Here is a 14,137-nt window from a genome sequence, read left to right as displayed (position 1 = left end):
TGTGTGTGTGTGTGTGTGTGTGTGTGTGTGTGTGTGTGTGTGTGTGTAGTGCTTTCTCACTCTTTTTTGAGTTGTTTTACCTCTTACTCGTGAGTTGTAGCATAATTTAAGAGAAGAAAGCCAGCCATAGAGTTGGGCTGGCTGCACTCAAATCCAGCTTTGCTATGTATTGGCTGGGCCACCGTAGGAACATCTCAAAGATTATGGTATAAGAATGTTAGGAGGTCATAGGGCGCCTGGGTGGCTCAGTCAGTTGAGCATCCGACTTCGGCTCAGGTCAGATCTCACAGCTTGTGAGTTCAAGCCCCGCGTCGGGCTCTGTGCTAATAGCTAACCCACTCGCATTCTGTCTCTGTCTCTCTCAAAAATAAATAAACATTAAAAAAAATGTTTTTAAGGAATGTTAGGAGGTCAGATGCCTAAAAGGTACCTGGCAAAATGTGGCCAATTTCTTCTTTTCGGTTAAATACGTAAACTGACATTGTAGGAGAATAGAGTAGAAGACTGCCTCTTTTAATTATATTGCTTTTTTGGAATAAAATGTGTGTAATGTCCACGCATTTAAAAAGCATTTTTTTTAAAGCATGTTGGAACATTTGCCAACTCCTTCAGTGTGAAGGAGTTTTGAACTTTTTTTTTTTTTTTTTTTTTTACTGTGGTAAAAAACAACAAAACTTACCATCTTAATTTCTAAATATATTAAGTTAGTGGTAAATAAGCATATTCATACTGTTGTGTAGCCAGTTTCCGGAACTTTTTCATCTTGAAAAACTGACAATTGGTACTTTTTTTTTGGGGGGGGGGGGTGCATAAAGGCAATTTTATTAAGGCATCCTAGGACACCTGGGTGACTCGGTGGGTGAAGCGTCAGACTGTCCATCTAGGCTCAAGTCATGATCTCATGCTTTGGGGGTTCGAGCCCCACGTCGGGCTTTGAGCTGTGCTGGCGGCATGGAGCCTGCTCGGGATTCACTCTCCCCGTCTCTCTGCCCCTTCCCTGCTCGTGTGCATGCTTGCTCTCTCTCTCTTTCTCAAAAATGAGTAAATAAACTTTAAAAAAAAAAAAAAACGAAAAGAAAAAAACTTTCTTGTCCTTATTTTATATATATATATATTAAATGGCAAATATAGGGGCGCCTGGGTGGCTCAGTCGGTTAAGTGGCCGACTTCGGCTCAGGTCATGATCTCACGGTCCGTGAGTTCGAGCCCCATGTCGGGCTCTGTGCTGACAGCTCAGAGCCTGGAGCCTGTTTCAGATTCTGTGTCTCCTTCTCTCTGACCCTCCCCTGTTCATGCTCTGTCTCTCCCTGTCTCAAAAATAAATAAAAACGTTAAAAAAATAAAAAATAAATAAATGGCAAATATATATCTCAATGTGTACATACACATATGTACTGCTTTCGGTAATATTTAGAGAGGACATTTTTGAAACAAATTTAAAATAGGGTTCTTAGTATTTAGCATTAGCTGACTTTATATGGTAAAGTTAAAAACACCTATAAGTCAAGTGACTTCCTTATCATAAACCTCCATCTGACGTGAGGGAGGACTTCTTCGAAGGATGTAACTAGGACTCATTTTTCTTGTCAGGTGTCAAGAATGCGGTGTTCCATATTTTTTGTAAGCCTTTTAACGGTTGTCAAACAACTCCGAAAACATGAAGTTACAGTGTAATGATTGGTAGTGAAAGGTAGCCACTCAGGAAAAAAAAAAATAGAACATTGCAACCACCCTCCAGCAGGACCCTGATCACAATTCTTTTTCAAAAAACATTTCCTAGTATATTGTGCATTTTTTAGCCTTAGCTTTGATTTCCTTGAAACTAGCGTGCATTGTTGCTGAACAGCTCGGGCCTCATTTCCAGTATCTGGGGTCCCTTGGGTCTTGTCCTATTGTCCTGTTCTTCTGTTGGTTCTGGTTTATGGTGTGCAGGCTCCTGATGGACCTGACCTCCTTAGTTTTGAGTCCCAGGATGATGATGTTTTTCCCCAGAAGGCAGTTCTGACAGGCACCTGAGGGTATTCAGAATCAGAGACATAGTTGTACAAACTTTCTGTAAAGGTAGGAAATACTTGAGGCTCTGAGGGCGGTAGGGTTTATGAGCAGCTGCCCAGCTGCTGTTGTAGTTGAACGTAGCCACGGACAGGAAGTAAACAAACGGGCACAGCTTTGTTTCGGTAACATTTTACTTAGGGATATGGCAATGTGCGTTCCACAGTGTGAGATATGTGTGAATTCTTACATAGAATTTCATGTCATGAATTTGAATTTCATGTGCTCTGGAATATTCTTTTCTTTTTTTTTTTTCCAATCATTGAAAAAATGTAAAAATGATTCTTAGTTCCCATTTCACGCAAAAATGGGTGATGGGCCACATCTGGCCACATCTGGCCTACAGGTCTTAATTTGCTAACCTCTGGTCTGGGACCCGTGTTTGAGGTTTCTGGGCCTGTAACATAAGCTGTGACACCAGTGTGGCCCCATAGGGTACCATCCCCAATTCAGGAGGGGCACGGGGAATTCTCCAAGGTCCCTGTCCTTAGCACTGAGCAGTGATGGGGCCAGGAACTAGCAGACCCCAGCCTCTCCCCTGGAGCGGCCATTACAGATACGTCAAGGCCAAAGCCAGCCAACTACAGGCTCACTTTCACTTTTTCTGGGTTCCAGTCCTCTTGCAGATCTCAGTTCAGGAATTCTTCACGATCTTGACCGTTTGATGCTTTTCAGAAATTTTTGTTTCTTCGTCCAGCTTTTAAGCAAGAGGGTTTGTCTGGGTTACTCATTCTGACAATACTAGGAGTCAGAAGTACTTGTTACATTTTAAATTTAGCTGTTGGTTTTGGTTTTTTTCCCCTTTTCAGATGCCTGAGTTTAGTGAGAACATGAAAAGAGTTGAGAAAGAGAAAAGAGAAAGAGCAAATGTGTTTTAAATATATTTGTCCTTGTAAATGAAGAAGATAGTATAGATGAGTTAAATATAATCAATATCCTTAACGCATGTTTTATGTAATTATTTTCTCTTCCAAATATTTAAAAAAATTTTTTTTAACGTTTATTCATTTTTGAGAGAGAGAGACAGAGCACGAGCGGGGAAGGGGCAGAGAGAGGGAGACACGGAATCCGAAGCAGGCTCCAGGCTCCGAGCTCTCAGCACAGGACCCGACGCGGGGCTCAAACTCACAGACTGCGAGATCATGACCTGAGCCGAAGTCGGACGCTCAACTGACTGAGCCATCCAGGCGCCCTCATTGTGTTAATTTATGATACAACTATGTCAAAGAATGGAAAAGCTCAACATTTTGTAGTGAAATTGGATGGAGTAAAGAATGATGTGAGCTACCGATTTAGTGAGCTACCGATAGGACCTGCCTTATTAGCATTGGTGACGCTCTTGTTGGGCTGTGAATATGTGTGTCCGTGAGCTGCGAAATAACACAGTGAAAAACTGGCCAGCATCCTCAGAAGCCCAGGATGCTAGGAGTTCTTCCCTCAGAATTTCTCGGAAAGTTCTTAATTTACCTCATTATTTAAAACACTGTTTTCTAGGCTTGGGGGAGCTAGGCTGCGAATCAAAATACATAGCAAGACTCTAATGGGAATGTTTTGTAAGTTCCATACCGATGTTTTTTTACAAGTAGACTTTCACTGCACAAACCCACTTTGGGTGTCTATGATAGCAGTCGTCCATCACACTGACTAATGTTCAGAGGACTGATTTTTCTCATAATCACAACAGAACACTTGATTTTAACTTGACTTATATGAAAGCTGAAGAATTTTGACTCTGTCTTGTAAGGCTACAGTATCAGCCACCTGTAGTGTTGTCAGCGTTTGAGGGACAAGGCACACACCTCATCTTTTGTGTCTACTGAGGACACCCAGGTGTAGAGCTGTGTGCTTTGGCCATGCAGAAAAGACTGGTGGGAAGACTGTTTTCCTGTGTCTCCAGCTCCTTAAATTTTCACATGTTCCTTCCGAAATTTTTTCTTTCAGGTCGTACCTACAACAGACCATATAGATACGGAGAAACTGAAAGCCAGAGAACAGATTAAGTTTTTTGAAGAAGTTCTCCTGTTTGAGGATGAACTTCATGATCATGGAGTTTCAAGCCTGAGTGTGAAAATTGTGAGTATTATAAAATTAACTTCTTTCTTCCAGGGGCGCTTGGGTGGCTCAGTCCGTTGAGCGTCCAACTCTTGATTTCAGCTCAGGTCACGATCCCAGGGTCTTGGGATCGAGCCCCCCATTGGGCTCCACGCTGAGTGTTGAGCCTGCTTGAGATTCTCTCTCTCTCTCTCTCTCTCTCTCTCTCTCTCTCTCTTCTTCTGCCCTCCCCACCCCACGTGCAGCACTCTCTCTCAAATAAATAATAATAATAATAAATTAAGTAAAACTAAATTAACTTCTTTCTTCCATTCTTCCCATTGGTTAGAGATATAAAGCTCACTTAGAACCACAGTGTCTTAACATGATATCATGTAAAGTATCACGTGGGTCTAGAGTACATCTTACTATCCATTATAAAGTTCATAAAATCTTAGTATATTCCTAAGGCTTTAGTAGAACATTTTCTTTCAAGAGCTGCCTGACTGCTTTGTAGTTTTTTGTTTGTTTTGTTTTGTTTTGCTGATTATTTAATTAGAATGAAAATTATGGATTAATTTTCACGTTTGAGTTAAAAATTATATCGAAAGGATCTGCAGACGGCACCTTGGGGGGTCAGAATTTGGGTGCTCCAGAAACTGCACGTCCTTTGCCAGCACAGAGGTGACAGAAACGACAAGTGTAAAACGCCCTTCTCCGTTTGTACTCTCTTCTATCAGTGGAAGGTACTTCCGTTTACAGTGTTATCGGTGGAACGTGTTTAAGAAGGGTAATAAATAGCTCATTCGCATTGACTCATATGTGTTTACTATTAGGTCAGAATTGTGTTTCTAACACTTCACAGGACATCTTCTACTGAAACTTTGTATTACGTGCCTTATCCCTTAAGGCCCAGCCAAAATGTCACCTCCTCTGTAAGATGCACCACAGCTCCCCCGGGCAGAGTTCAGTATTCCTCTTCCAGACCCCCATGAGCACTTTTTCTTAACCCCTCAAGTATAGAACTTACTAGAAGGACAGGACCCTAGCATCAGAAATAGCTCTTAGATGGAGCGCCTGGGTGGCTCGGTTACATGTCCCGACGTTTGCTCAGGTCACGATCTCACCGATCGTGGATTCGAGCCCCATGTCGGGCTCTGCGCTGACAGCCCAGAGCCGGGAGCCTGCTTCAAATTCTGTGTCTCCCTCTCTCTCTGCCCCTCCCCTGCTCGCACTCTGTCTCTCTATCTCTCAAACATAAATAAACATTAAAAAAAAAAATGTTAGAAATAGCTCGTGGAGCATAATGGTTGTCGGTGTTGGGATTGAAATTATTGTTTTGTCCACAACAAATCAAAACAGCAATATATTTTAAAGCCACGTTTTTGTGTACAATCATAGCATTTTGGAATTATGATGAATTGGTAGAGAATCACTTAGTCTAGCTTCTGTATTTTATAGACAAGGTCCAAAGGGTTCATTTACCTAAGGTCATGAAACTAATTAGCAACAAAGTTTTCCTTGTCCTATCTCGTCCAAGTCGTTATTCTAGCATTAGATAACTGAAGAGTAGTGTCATCCTATCACGTTCTTTCTTTTACCTCGTGTTACTTTTAAAAGTGACGTGGGATAGGGTTGCATTTTAAGGATGCCTGCAAGAATTTCATTCGAATAGCGTTTCTTTCTAACAGTGAAACACATATTGCCCTAAATAAATGCCATAGTTCCCAGCAGTGCGGTGTGGATAAATGAAGTTGCTTCTCTAAGCACACACTAGCCTGGTAAATATAAATGCGGGTGAGAAACCAGGAACGTGGTGCCTGGGAAGCTAAGGAGGCACAGCTTTGCAAGAAGGACGTGAAGGGGCAGCGTCGTGCTGTAAGGAGATCTTAGAATGTGATGGTGTCCACCAGACTAAAAAATTTATTGGTTATAGCAACTAAGATACCGGTATTCACCTCTGCAAGTGCAGTTTAAGTTACATGGTTAGGAAGTAAAGATGTGGAGGTGGAGACAGAGTAGACCAGACTTCCAAAAAGCTTCCTAGATGGAGAAGACACAGGGACACGCCTAAGAGAGGACACGTGGTTGACAGGTGTGCGTGAGCACGTGCTTTTTGCTTTTTTAACATGGGGAAGACGAGCGTTGATCACGTGCTCACAGGAAGCAGTCCCTTGTAGAGAGGGGAGAAAATGAATGGTGTGAGGTTTTGGAGGAGGAGGAAGAGGGGAGGGAAGAGGAAGGCTTTGAGCCTTTACCGGGAGGAAAAATTTACTGTGAGACCCTGGGTTGGAAGAACTCCAGTCTTCTCCTCCTGTGTCTCTCCTTTACCCTCAACGCTCAAAATGTTTCCGACATCAGATGTGTGGTACTTTTACCAACACCCAGAATTCTGGGACACTGGCCTCACTATCGACTTGGGGATAGTGTCAGATCTCCTAGGTTAAGGGCTCAAGCCCACAAGACCACCATCCCTCGCCCTGCGTCTTCGGTGCCAGCCACAAGGGGTCATAGGTCCCTACGTTCCCCACAACTTCTGTCCATCTTGGCTACAAATTGGAGGTTCCCGTGACCTCCTCTCCTTGGATTTAATTATTTGCGACAACAGCTCACAGACCTCAGGGGAACGTAGCCAAATGTACTATGGATAGTCAGACAAGAAATATTCTTTGTCTTATGTTCACCAGTTTATTAAAGGATATGGTAACAGAGGTATGGATGAACACCCGGATGAGAGAGATGTAGGGGGAGGTGTGGGATGGTCCCAGGTGCAGGAGTTCTGCCCCCTTGGAGTTGGGGTGCATTACCCTCCTAGTATATAGATGTGTTCACCAACCTGGAAAGTCTCTGAACCCCATCCTACTAGGATCTTATGGAGGCTCCCTCCATAAGGCATTAACTCCTGTTTCCGACCCCTCTCTTCTCTCGGGAAAATGAGGGGTGGAGCTGGAAATTCCAAGCTTCTAATCATGGCCTGGTCTTTCTGGGGACCAGGCCCCATCCAGGAGCCCACCCAGAATCGCCTCAGAACTGAAGATGTTCCTAAGTGCCCTTCTCACTTAGAAATTTATAAGGGTTTAAGAAGCCCTCTGTCAGGAACTGGAAGCAGTAGACCTATACATGGATTTTCTATTATTTCTCGTATAGCTTATTTATATCATCTCATTTAATCCTCCAGAAAATTCTGCTCAATGAGAGGAAATGGGGGGGTCAGAGATATTAAGTAACTTGCCTAAGATCAATCACACAGTGGATCAGTTTGTCTTTGCTCATAATCTTCTAGGATCCAGATCGTGGGAGGGAGGATTAGCCTCAGACAGGCGAGATGCTTCTGTGATGATGGGAAGAAAGGGGGACTGCATGTAGATAAGCTTACCTCTCATCCAGTGATTCCCAAACCTGGAGTTTTATCAGAATTACCTAAGCAGATTAGAGATTTAGTTGTCTCTGCACTATGGGACAAAGAATATTTCTGGTCTGACCGTGATACCCTTAGCTATCTGACTGGAAAGTTGGGTAGACGCACGTAGGAAGGAATGGAGAGAAGAGGTCAGAAAAGGCCTGAGAACGAAGTGCGATGAAATGTAGAACGAAGTGTGACAAAGTGTGACGAAGTGTGACGATCATTTCCAGAGCCCTTGCTAGGTACTTTGCACATAAAGCTCACTCGATGCCCTTCACCTGGCCTTTTTGACATAGAACTTTTTCTGATTTAAAGTCTATGTGTTTCCCAGTTGCTCTCAAATAAAATCTGAACCGTCTCAGATCATTTTTAGTTTTAACAGAGCTCTCCAAGGAACTTCTAAAAATAAGCGTAAATGTTTAAGGATTACCTTATATCTTTCCTTATGGCTAGGAGTTTGACTGTGGGTATGGAATATACCGTTGACTCTCGAATAGTGAGGGAATTAGGGCAACCAGTAACCCTCCGTCCACAGTTGAAAATAGTTGTGTAACTATTTTTTTTTATGTTTTTATTTTTATTTTTTTGAAGGAGAGAGAGAGAGACGGAGCATGAACGGGGGAGGAACAGAGAGAGGGAGACACAGAATCTGAAACAGGCTCCAGGCTCCGAGCTGTCAGCACAGAGCCCGACTCGGGGCTCGAACTCACGGACCATGAGATCATGACCTGAGCCAAAGTCGGCCACTTAACCGACTGAGCCACCCAGGCGCCCCTCGTTGTGTCACTTTTAATTCCCCAAAAACTTAACTTCTAATAGCCTACTGTTGACTGGAAGTCTTACTGATAACATTAACAGTTGATTACACATTTTTTGTATGTTATATATATTATATACCATATTCTTACAAGAAAGTAAGCTAGAGAAAAGAATGTTATTTATTAAGAACATCATAAAGGGGGCGCCTGGGTGGCTCAGTCTCTTGAACATCCGGCTTCGGCTCAGGTCGTGATCTCATGGTCCGTGGGTTCGAGCCCCACTTGGTATTTTAATCTTGGCCAGAAAACTACTAAAAAGTTCTTATTTTAGAATTTGTGAAGCTAGTTGCTTATGAATGCTTGATTTCTTGGTTTCTTGGTTTCTATAATAATTATAAAGCACCCTGTAAAGAAGTGATACTGTAATGTGGAAACTACTTACATAAACAAAGTAACTTACTTATTTAAAAAAATTTTTTTAAGTTTATTTATTTTGAGAGAGTGCAAGCAGGGGAGGGGCAGAAAGAGAAAATCCCAAGCAGGCTCTATTCTGTCAGTGCAGAGCCTGATGTGGGGCTCGAGCTCACTCACTAGGAGATCATGACCTGAGCTGAAGTCAAGAATTGGCTGCTTAACCGACTGAGCCCCAGGCGCCCCTTTACATTTTTTTTTAACGTCTATTTATTTTTGCAAAAGAGAGCACGAGCCGGGGGTGGCAGAGAGAGGGGGAGGAGACATAGGACCTGAAGTAGGCTCCAGGCTCTGAGTTGTCAGGACAGGGCCCGACTGCTAAGGGGCTCAAACTCAACGAACCATGAGATCATGACCTGAGCTGAAGCCAGACGCTTAACTCACTGAGCCACCCAGGCGCCCCCAAAGTAACTTTAGATTCCTGTTACTGTTGGATGGAGCCTTTTAAGTTGCTTTTAACTCAGTTTGTTTCAGGTTTTGAAGTATTTTTACCATCTTAAAATTTTAATTCTATACCTAGACCATTTTAATTCAAAAAATAATAATGGTTTCCTTGTGACACAGTTCCCCAGGGAGAAAGAGTGGAGCTCTGTGCACCATGAGGTTTTTCGATTTAGTTCAGTGAGTTTATTGTGAGTTTTGATAATTTTGTGTGGGTGGCATTACCTATATCTAATTATGAGGTATTCTAGGAATTAATTTTTGTTTTGTGTTTCTAAGGTAGCTTCTTTCAGCTATGTTTTTAGGTTAGGATTTTGTGTTGTAATCTACTGTCCTTGGTATGATTTATAGTTTATAGAACTACTCTAAGATCTAAAGAAAAGCTGTTTTCATGCTAATACGCAAGGTTTTAACTTTCAGAGAAAATACATTTCCTGTCTCCCAAATACTGGCAGTGATGTTATGTAACCAGCTAATGGTTAGTCCATTCTTTTTTTTTTTTTTTTTTAATTCATTTAACATACAGTGTAGTGTTGGCTTCAGGATTAGAACCCAGTGATTCATCTCTTATATAAGACACCCAGTGCTCATCCCAGCAAGTGCCCTCCTTCATGCCCGTCACCCATTTAACCCATCCTCCCACCCAACACCTTCCAGCAACCCTCAGTCTGTTCTCTGTATTTAAGAGTCTCTTATAGTTGCCTTCCTCTCTGTTTTTATCTTATTTTTCCTTCCCTTCCCCTGTGTTCATCTGGTGAGTTTCTCAAATTCCGTATGAGGGAAATCATATGATATTTGTCTTCCTCTGGCCGACTTATGTCACTTAGCATAATACCCTCTGGTTCCATCCGCATTGTTGCAAATGGCAAGATTTCATTCTGTTTTATCACCAAGTAGTATTCCATTGTATATACCACATCTTCTTTATCCATTCATCAGTATATGGACATTTGGGCTCTTTCCATACTTTGGCTATTGTTGATAGTGCTGCTACAAACATTGGGGTGCATGTGCCCCTTTGAATCAGCATTTTTGTATCCTTTGGATAAATTCCTAGTAGTGTAATTGCTGGGTTGTAGAGTAGTCCTATTTTTAATTTTTTGAGGAACCTCCATACTGTTTTCCAGAGTGGCTGCACAAAGTTTGCATTCCCACCAACAGTGCAAAAGGGTTCCCTTTTTTCTGCATCCTCGCCAACATCTGTTGTTTCCTGAGTTGTTAATTTTAGCCACTCTGACAGGTGTGAGGGGGTATCTCATTGTGGTTTTGATTTGCATTTCCCTGATGATGAGTGACGTTGAGCATCTTTTCATGTGTCTGTTGGCCATCTGGATGTCTTCTTTGGAGAAGTGTCTATTCATGTCTCCTGCCCATTTCTTCACTGGATTATTTGTTTTTTTGGGTGTTGAGTTTGGTAAGTTGTTTATAGATTTTAGATACTAACCCTTTATCTGATATGCCATTTGCAAATATCTTCTCCCATTCCCTTGGTTGCCTTTTAGTTTTGTTGTTTCCTTTGCCGTGCGGAAGCTTTTTATCTTGATGAGGTCCCAGTAGTTCATTTTTACTTCCCTTGCCTCTGGAGACACGTCGAGTAAGCAGTGGTGGTGGCCGAGTTCAAAGCGGTTGCTGCCTGTTTTCTCCTGTAGGATTTTGATGGCTTCCTATCTCAGATTGAGGTCTTTCATCCATTTTGAATTTCTTTTTGTGTCTGGTGTAAGAAAGTGGTCCACTTTCCTTCTTCGGCCTGTTGCTGTCCAGGTGTTCTCCCAGCACCATTTGCTAAAGAGACTGTCTTTTTTCCATTGGGTGGTTAGTTCCATTCTGAGTAGTCAGGAGTGAATGTGGTCTACCTTCTGCTTCCATGTTTTACCTAAGAATCCAAGTATATCAGGTAGGCACGTATCTCATCTCTGTGGTACAAAAAATTCCACAAAGCCGTTGCTGAGGCGGCTTTTGTTGAAGTAGTCTTATAGAATGGTCGTGTTTTACGGAGACAGGGTCTAAGGAAAGGTTTCTTCACACCCCCTAGTTTTATAGATGAAGAAGGAGACTTTAGGTGGTTTAGGATCTTGATCTGAGTTACTGGTTCTCAACCTACTTCCCCTCGTTGGTCCTTTTTTTTTTTTTTTCTCTAACCAAATACTTTTAACACCCCCTCCCTTTTACTACCGTGAAATGAATTTCATAGATACTATAACCCACCTTCTTTCCAGTAAACCAACATCGTGTCCTAATTATAAGATAAACGAGAAAGAAAAGGAAATTGATTTAGAATAAACGATGTATTTCAGTATGTACGTATTGAAATATGCATAATATGACTGCACTAAAGTCATAATGAAGCAGTCACATTTGCATATTGAATCACTGTGAATGTGACAGCTACAAGTGAAGGCTGATAGGGGTGCCGGGAGCAGCCAGTGACTCAGATAACACAGTCAAGACTGCCGTTGGGGATGTAATTTTTCAAAAATGGTGAACAACCCTTTAGTAAAGTTCCAAATGAAATAAAGTATAATCCTTCCTTGATTTGCAAAGTAATTGCGTGCCCGGAAATTCAGTGTGTTTTGTATTTGTTTGTAAAATGGAATTAGGTTCTAAGGTGAGGTCAGTATAAATTGTTGGCTTATTTATGTATGTATGTATTTGTGTTTATTGCTATTGTTATCTTTTTCCCCACATGAATGCCAGAGAAGATCTTTGGAAGTTTTGTGGATGCAGGATTGGACTTTGTTGTATAGGATGGTCCTGTGCGTTACAGAACATCTAACGTCTCTGGTCTTTAACTGCCTAATATCATTGTGACGACAAAAAACACCCTCAGAAATTTCCAAACATCCCCTGTGAGCGAACTGCCGCCTTAAAATACACAGTTAAATTGCGGAATTAGGACGAGCACTTGGGTCTTCTGACTCCTGCTCTGCCCTCCGCCATGCTGAAACGTTACTTCAGCTCGCTTCCTGTGTTGTGCCCAGTGTAACTGTCGATAACCCACTTGGAAATGTGGGGAAATGTGGCCAGTGAGTCTTTCCAGGAATTACAAAGAGCGCTCTGTCAAGTAACGCTGCTTCCCAGTCAGTTGGCTGTGACGTAGCAACTTGTCTAGGTCAGGTTCTTCCTCCAGCCCTTCTTTATTCTGGGTTTTGCTTTGAAGTCTGTTGCTGATAATCCCGCCGGAAGGCAGTGTGACTGTGGGCCTTTGCTCCGGCAAAGAGAGCTCCAGCCTCTCTTTCCTTCAGGGAGTCGCTGACGAGCACCCACCATGTGCTCGCTACTTGTCTAGACGGCAGGGACAAAGTGATGACCAGAGCACATGTTCGCAGTTATGGAGCCTGCGGCCTAAGTGGGGGCAGATAGGCTTTAAGCAAGTAAACACGTGAACGGCTGTAGTTACAAATCTTTTCGTTTATAAGGGAATCGAGAGAGAATAACAGAAGCCCGTGGTCCTAGAATGGTAGGAGAAGCTTCTGTGTACAAGTGATATTTACACCGAGATCTGAGACCAGTAGGCATTAGGTCAGGGAACAGGGCTCGTAAAGGTCCTAGGGCAGGAGAGCTTGGCCTGTGGCTGGTGACTCTCTAGGTAGTAAAGCCGCTGTTGTTAGTGGGCTATCGTGTTAATTTCTTCGTTCTTCATTAATGTTGCCCTGTGCTTCTACAACTCACTCAGTTCCCTGCGTGTATCTTCTATTCCGTGCCTCAGTACTTGTTATACATGCTGTTTCCTCTTTTTGGAAAAAAAAAGGAGCTCGCCCCCAGCTCTTCTTTCCATGGTCAGCTTTCCGTTGTCTTCTCTAACTTTCTTCAGCCAACTTCGGGACTTTCTCTGAGTGCTTATTGAACCTTGTGCATACCTCTGTTACTATATCTGCCACATCATTTTTTTTTTCTCTGTTTCCCTCTTTGATAAACTTCTTGACCACTGGGATTGTATCTTTTTATATAAATCCAAGATCTACTTATAGTTAGAACTGGACACTTAGTAGATGACGAGTGTTTATTTAGTAAATGGTGAAGCTTTTTTCTTTTTTTTTTAAGAAATGGTCTATATTTTATTTTATTTTATTTTAAGAAATGGTCTTTATTTTGTTTTATTTTATTTTATTTTATTTTATTTTATTTTATTTTATTTTAAGTAATCTCTACCCCCAATGTGGGGCTTGAACTCATGACCCCAAAATCAAGAATCATATACTTTACCAACTAAGACAGCCAAGTGCCCACAAGCATATTCCTTTTAAAGATCTAAAGGCCCCCCAATATCCAACCCTTCCCTCCCTGCCACCAGGACCCACCTTCTTACTCTCTCACTGTCTCTGTCTTTTTTCCCTGGTTTACGCTTGGAAAACAGAAATGTATAGATGTGACATAGATGAAAGATGCCAAGAACATGTTATAATGATCTGATAAACCAGTCTTTGGCAGTATGAGATAATACTTAATCGATTGCACTGAATTAGAGCATTTCGTTTAAATTCTTGCCTTTATTTAATGTAAAGTGAGTAGAGATGAGTAACAACAAAGAAATAGGTTATTCTTTCCTTTTGGTATTACTGGTGTTGACATTAATGGTAAGTACTGTCAGTTAAAAAAATTTTTTTTTCAATGTTTACTTATTTTTGAGAGAGAGCGACAGAGTGCGAGTAGGGAAGAGGCAGAGAGAGAGGGAGACACAGAATTCAGGCTCCAGGCTCTGAGCTGTCAGCACAGGGCCCGACGCGGGGCTCGAACCCACGAACCATGGGATCATGGCTGGGCCGAAGTCGGATGCCCAACTGACTGAGCCACCCAGGCGTCCCAAGTACTGTCAATTTTTAAAGTGAACATTGTAATTTTCATATTACTTAGGTAAGTGTTAAGTCTTTTTAACCTCAATTATCTTTTGACCTAAAAAATATTTTTCTATTGTAGGAAACTGAAGCCAGGATATTTAGAATAGAATAGAATAGAATAGAATAGAATAGAATAGAATAGAATA

At 42.0% G+C, this 14,137-nt stretch overlaps 1 protein-coding gene across 2 annotated transcripts in view; it reads left to right on the top strand.

Annotated features, from left to right (window-relative positions):
* TIPRL (TOR signaling pathway regulator) overlaps positions 1-14,137 on the top strand; it is a 31,988-nt gene that overhangs the window by 10,746 nt on the left and 7,105 nt on the right. For both annotated transcript variants that reach the window (XM_040451745.1, XM_040451746.1), the window contains exon 4: positions 3,994-4,125. In XM_040451745.1, the coding sequence (XP_040307679.1) occupies positions 3,994-4,125 (132 nt within the window). The remainder of the gene's footprint in view (positions 1-3,993; positions 4,126-14,137) is intronic.

The sequence above is a fragment of the Herpailurus yagouaroundi genome, unplaced genomic scaffold (genome assembly GCF_014898765.1).
Source record: "Herpailurus yagouaroundi ecotype Mexico unplaced genomic scaffold, PumYag 205, whole genome shotgun sequence".
Taxonomy (NCBI): Eukaryota; Metazoa; Chordata; class Mammalia; order Carnivora; family Felidae; genus Herpailurus; species Herpailurus yagouaroundi.
This window is presented reverse-complemented; position numbering and strand designations above follow the sequence as displayed.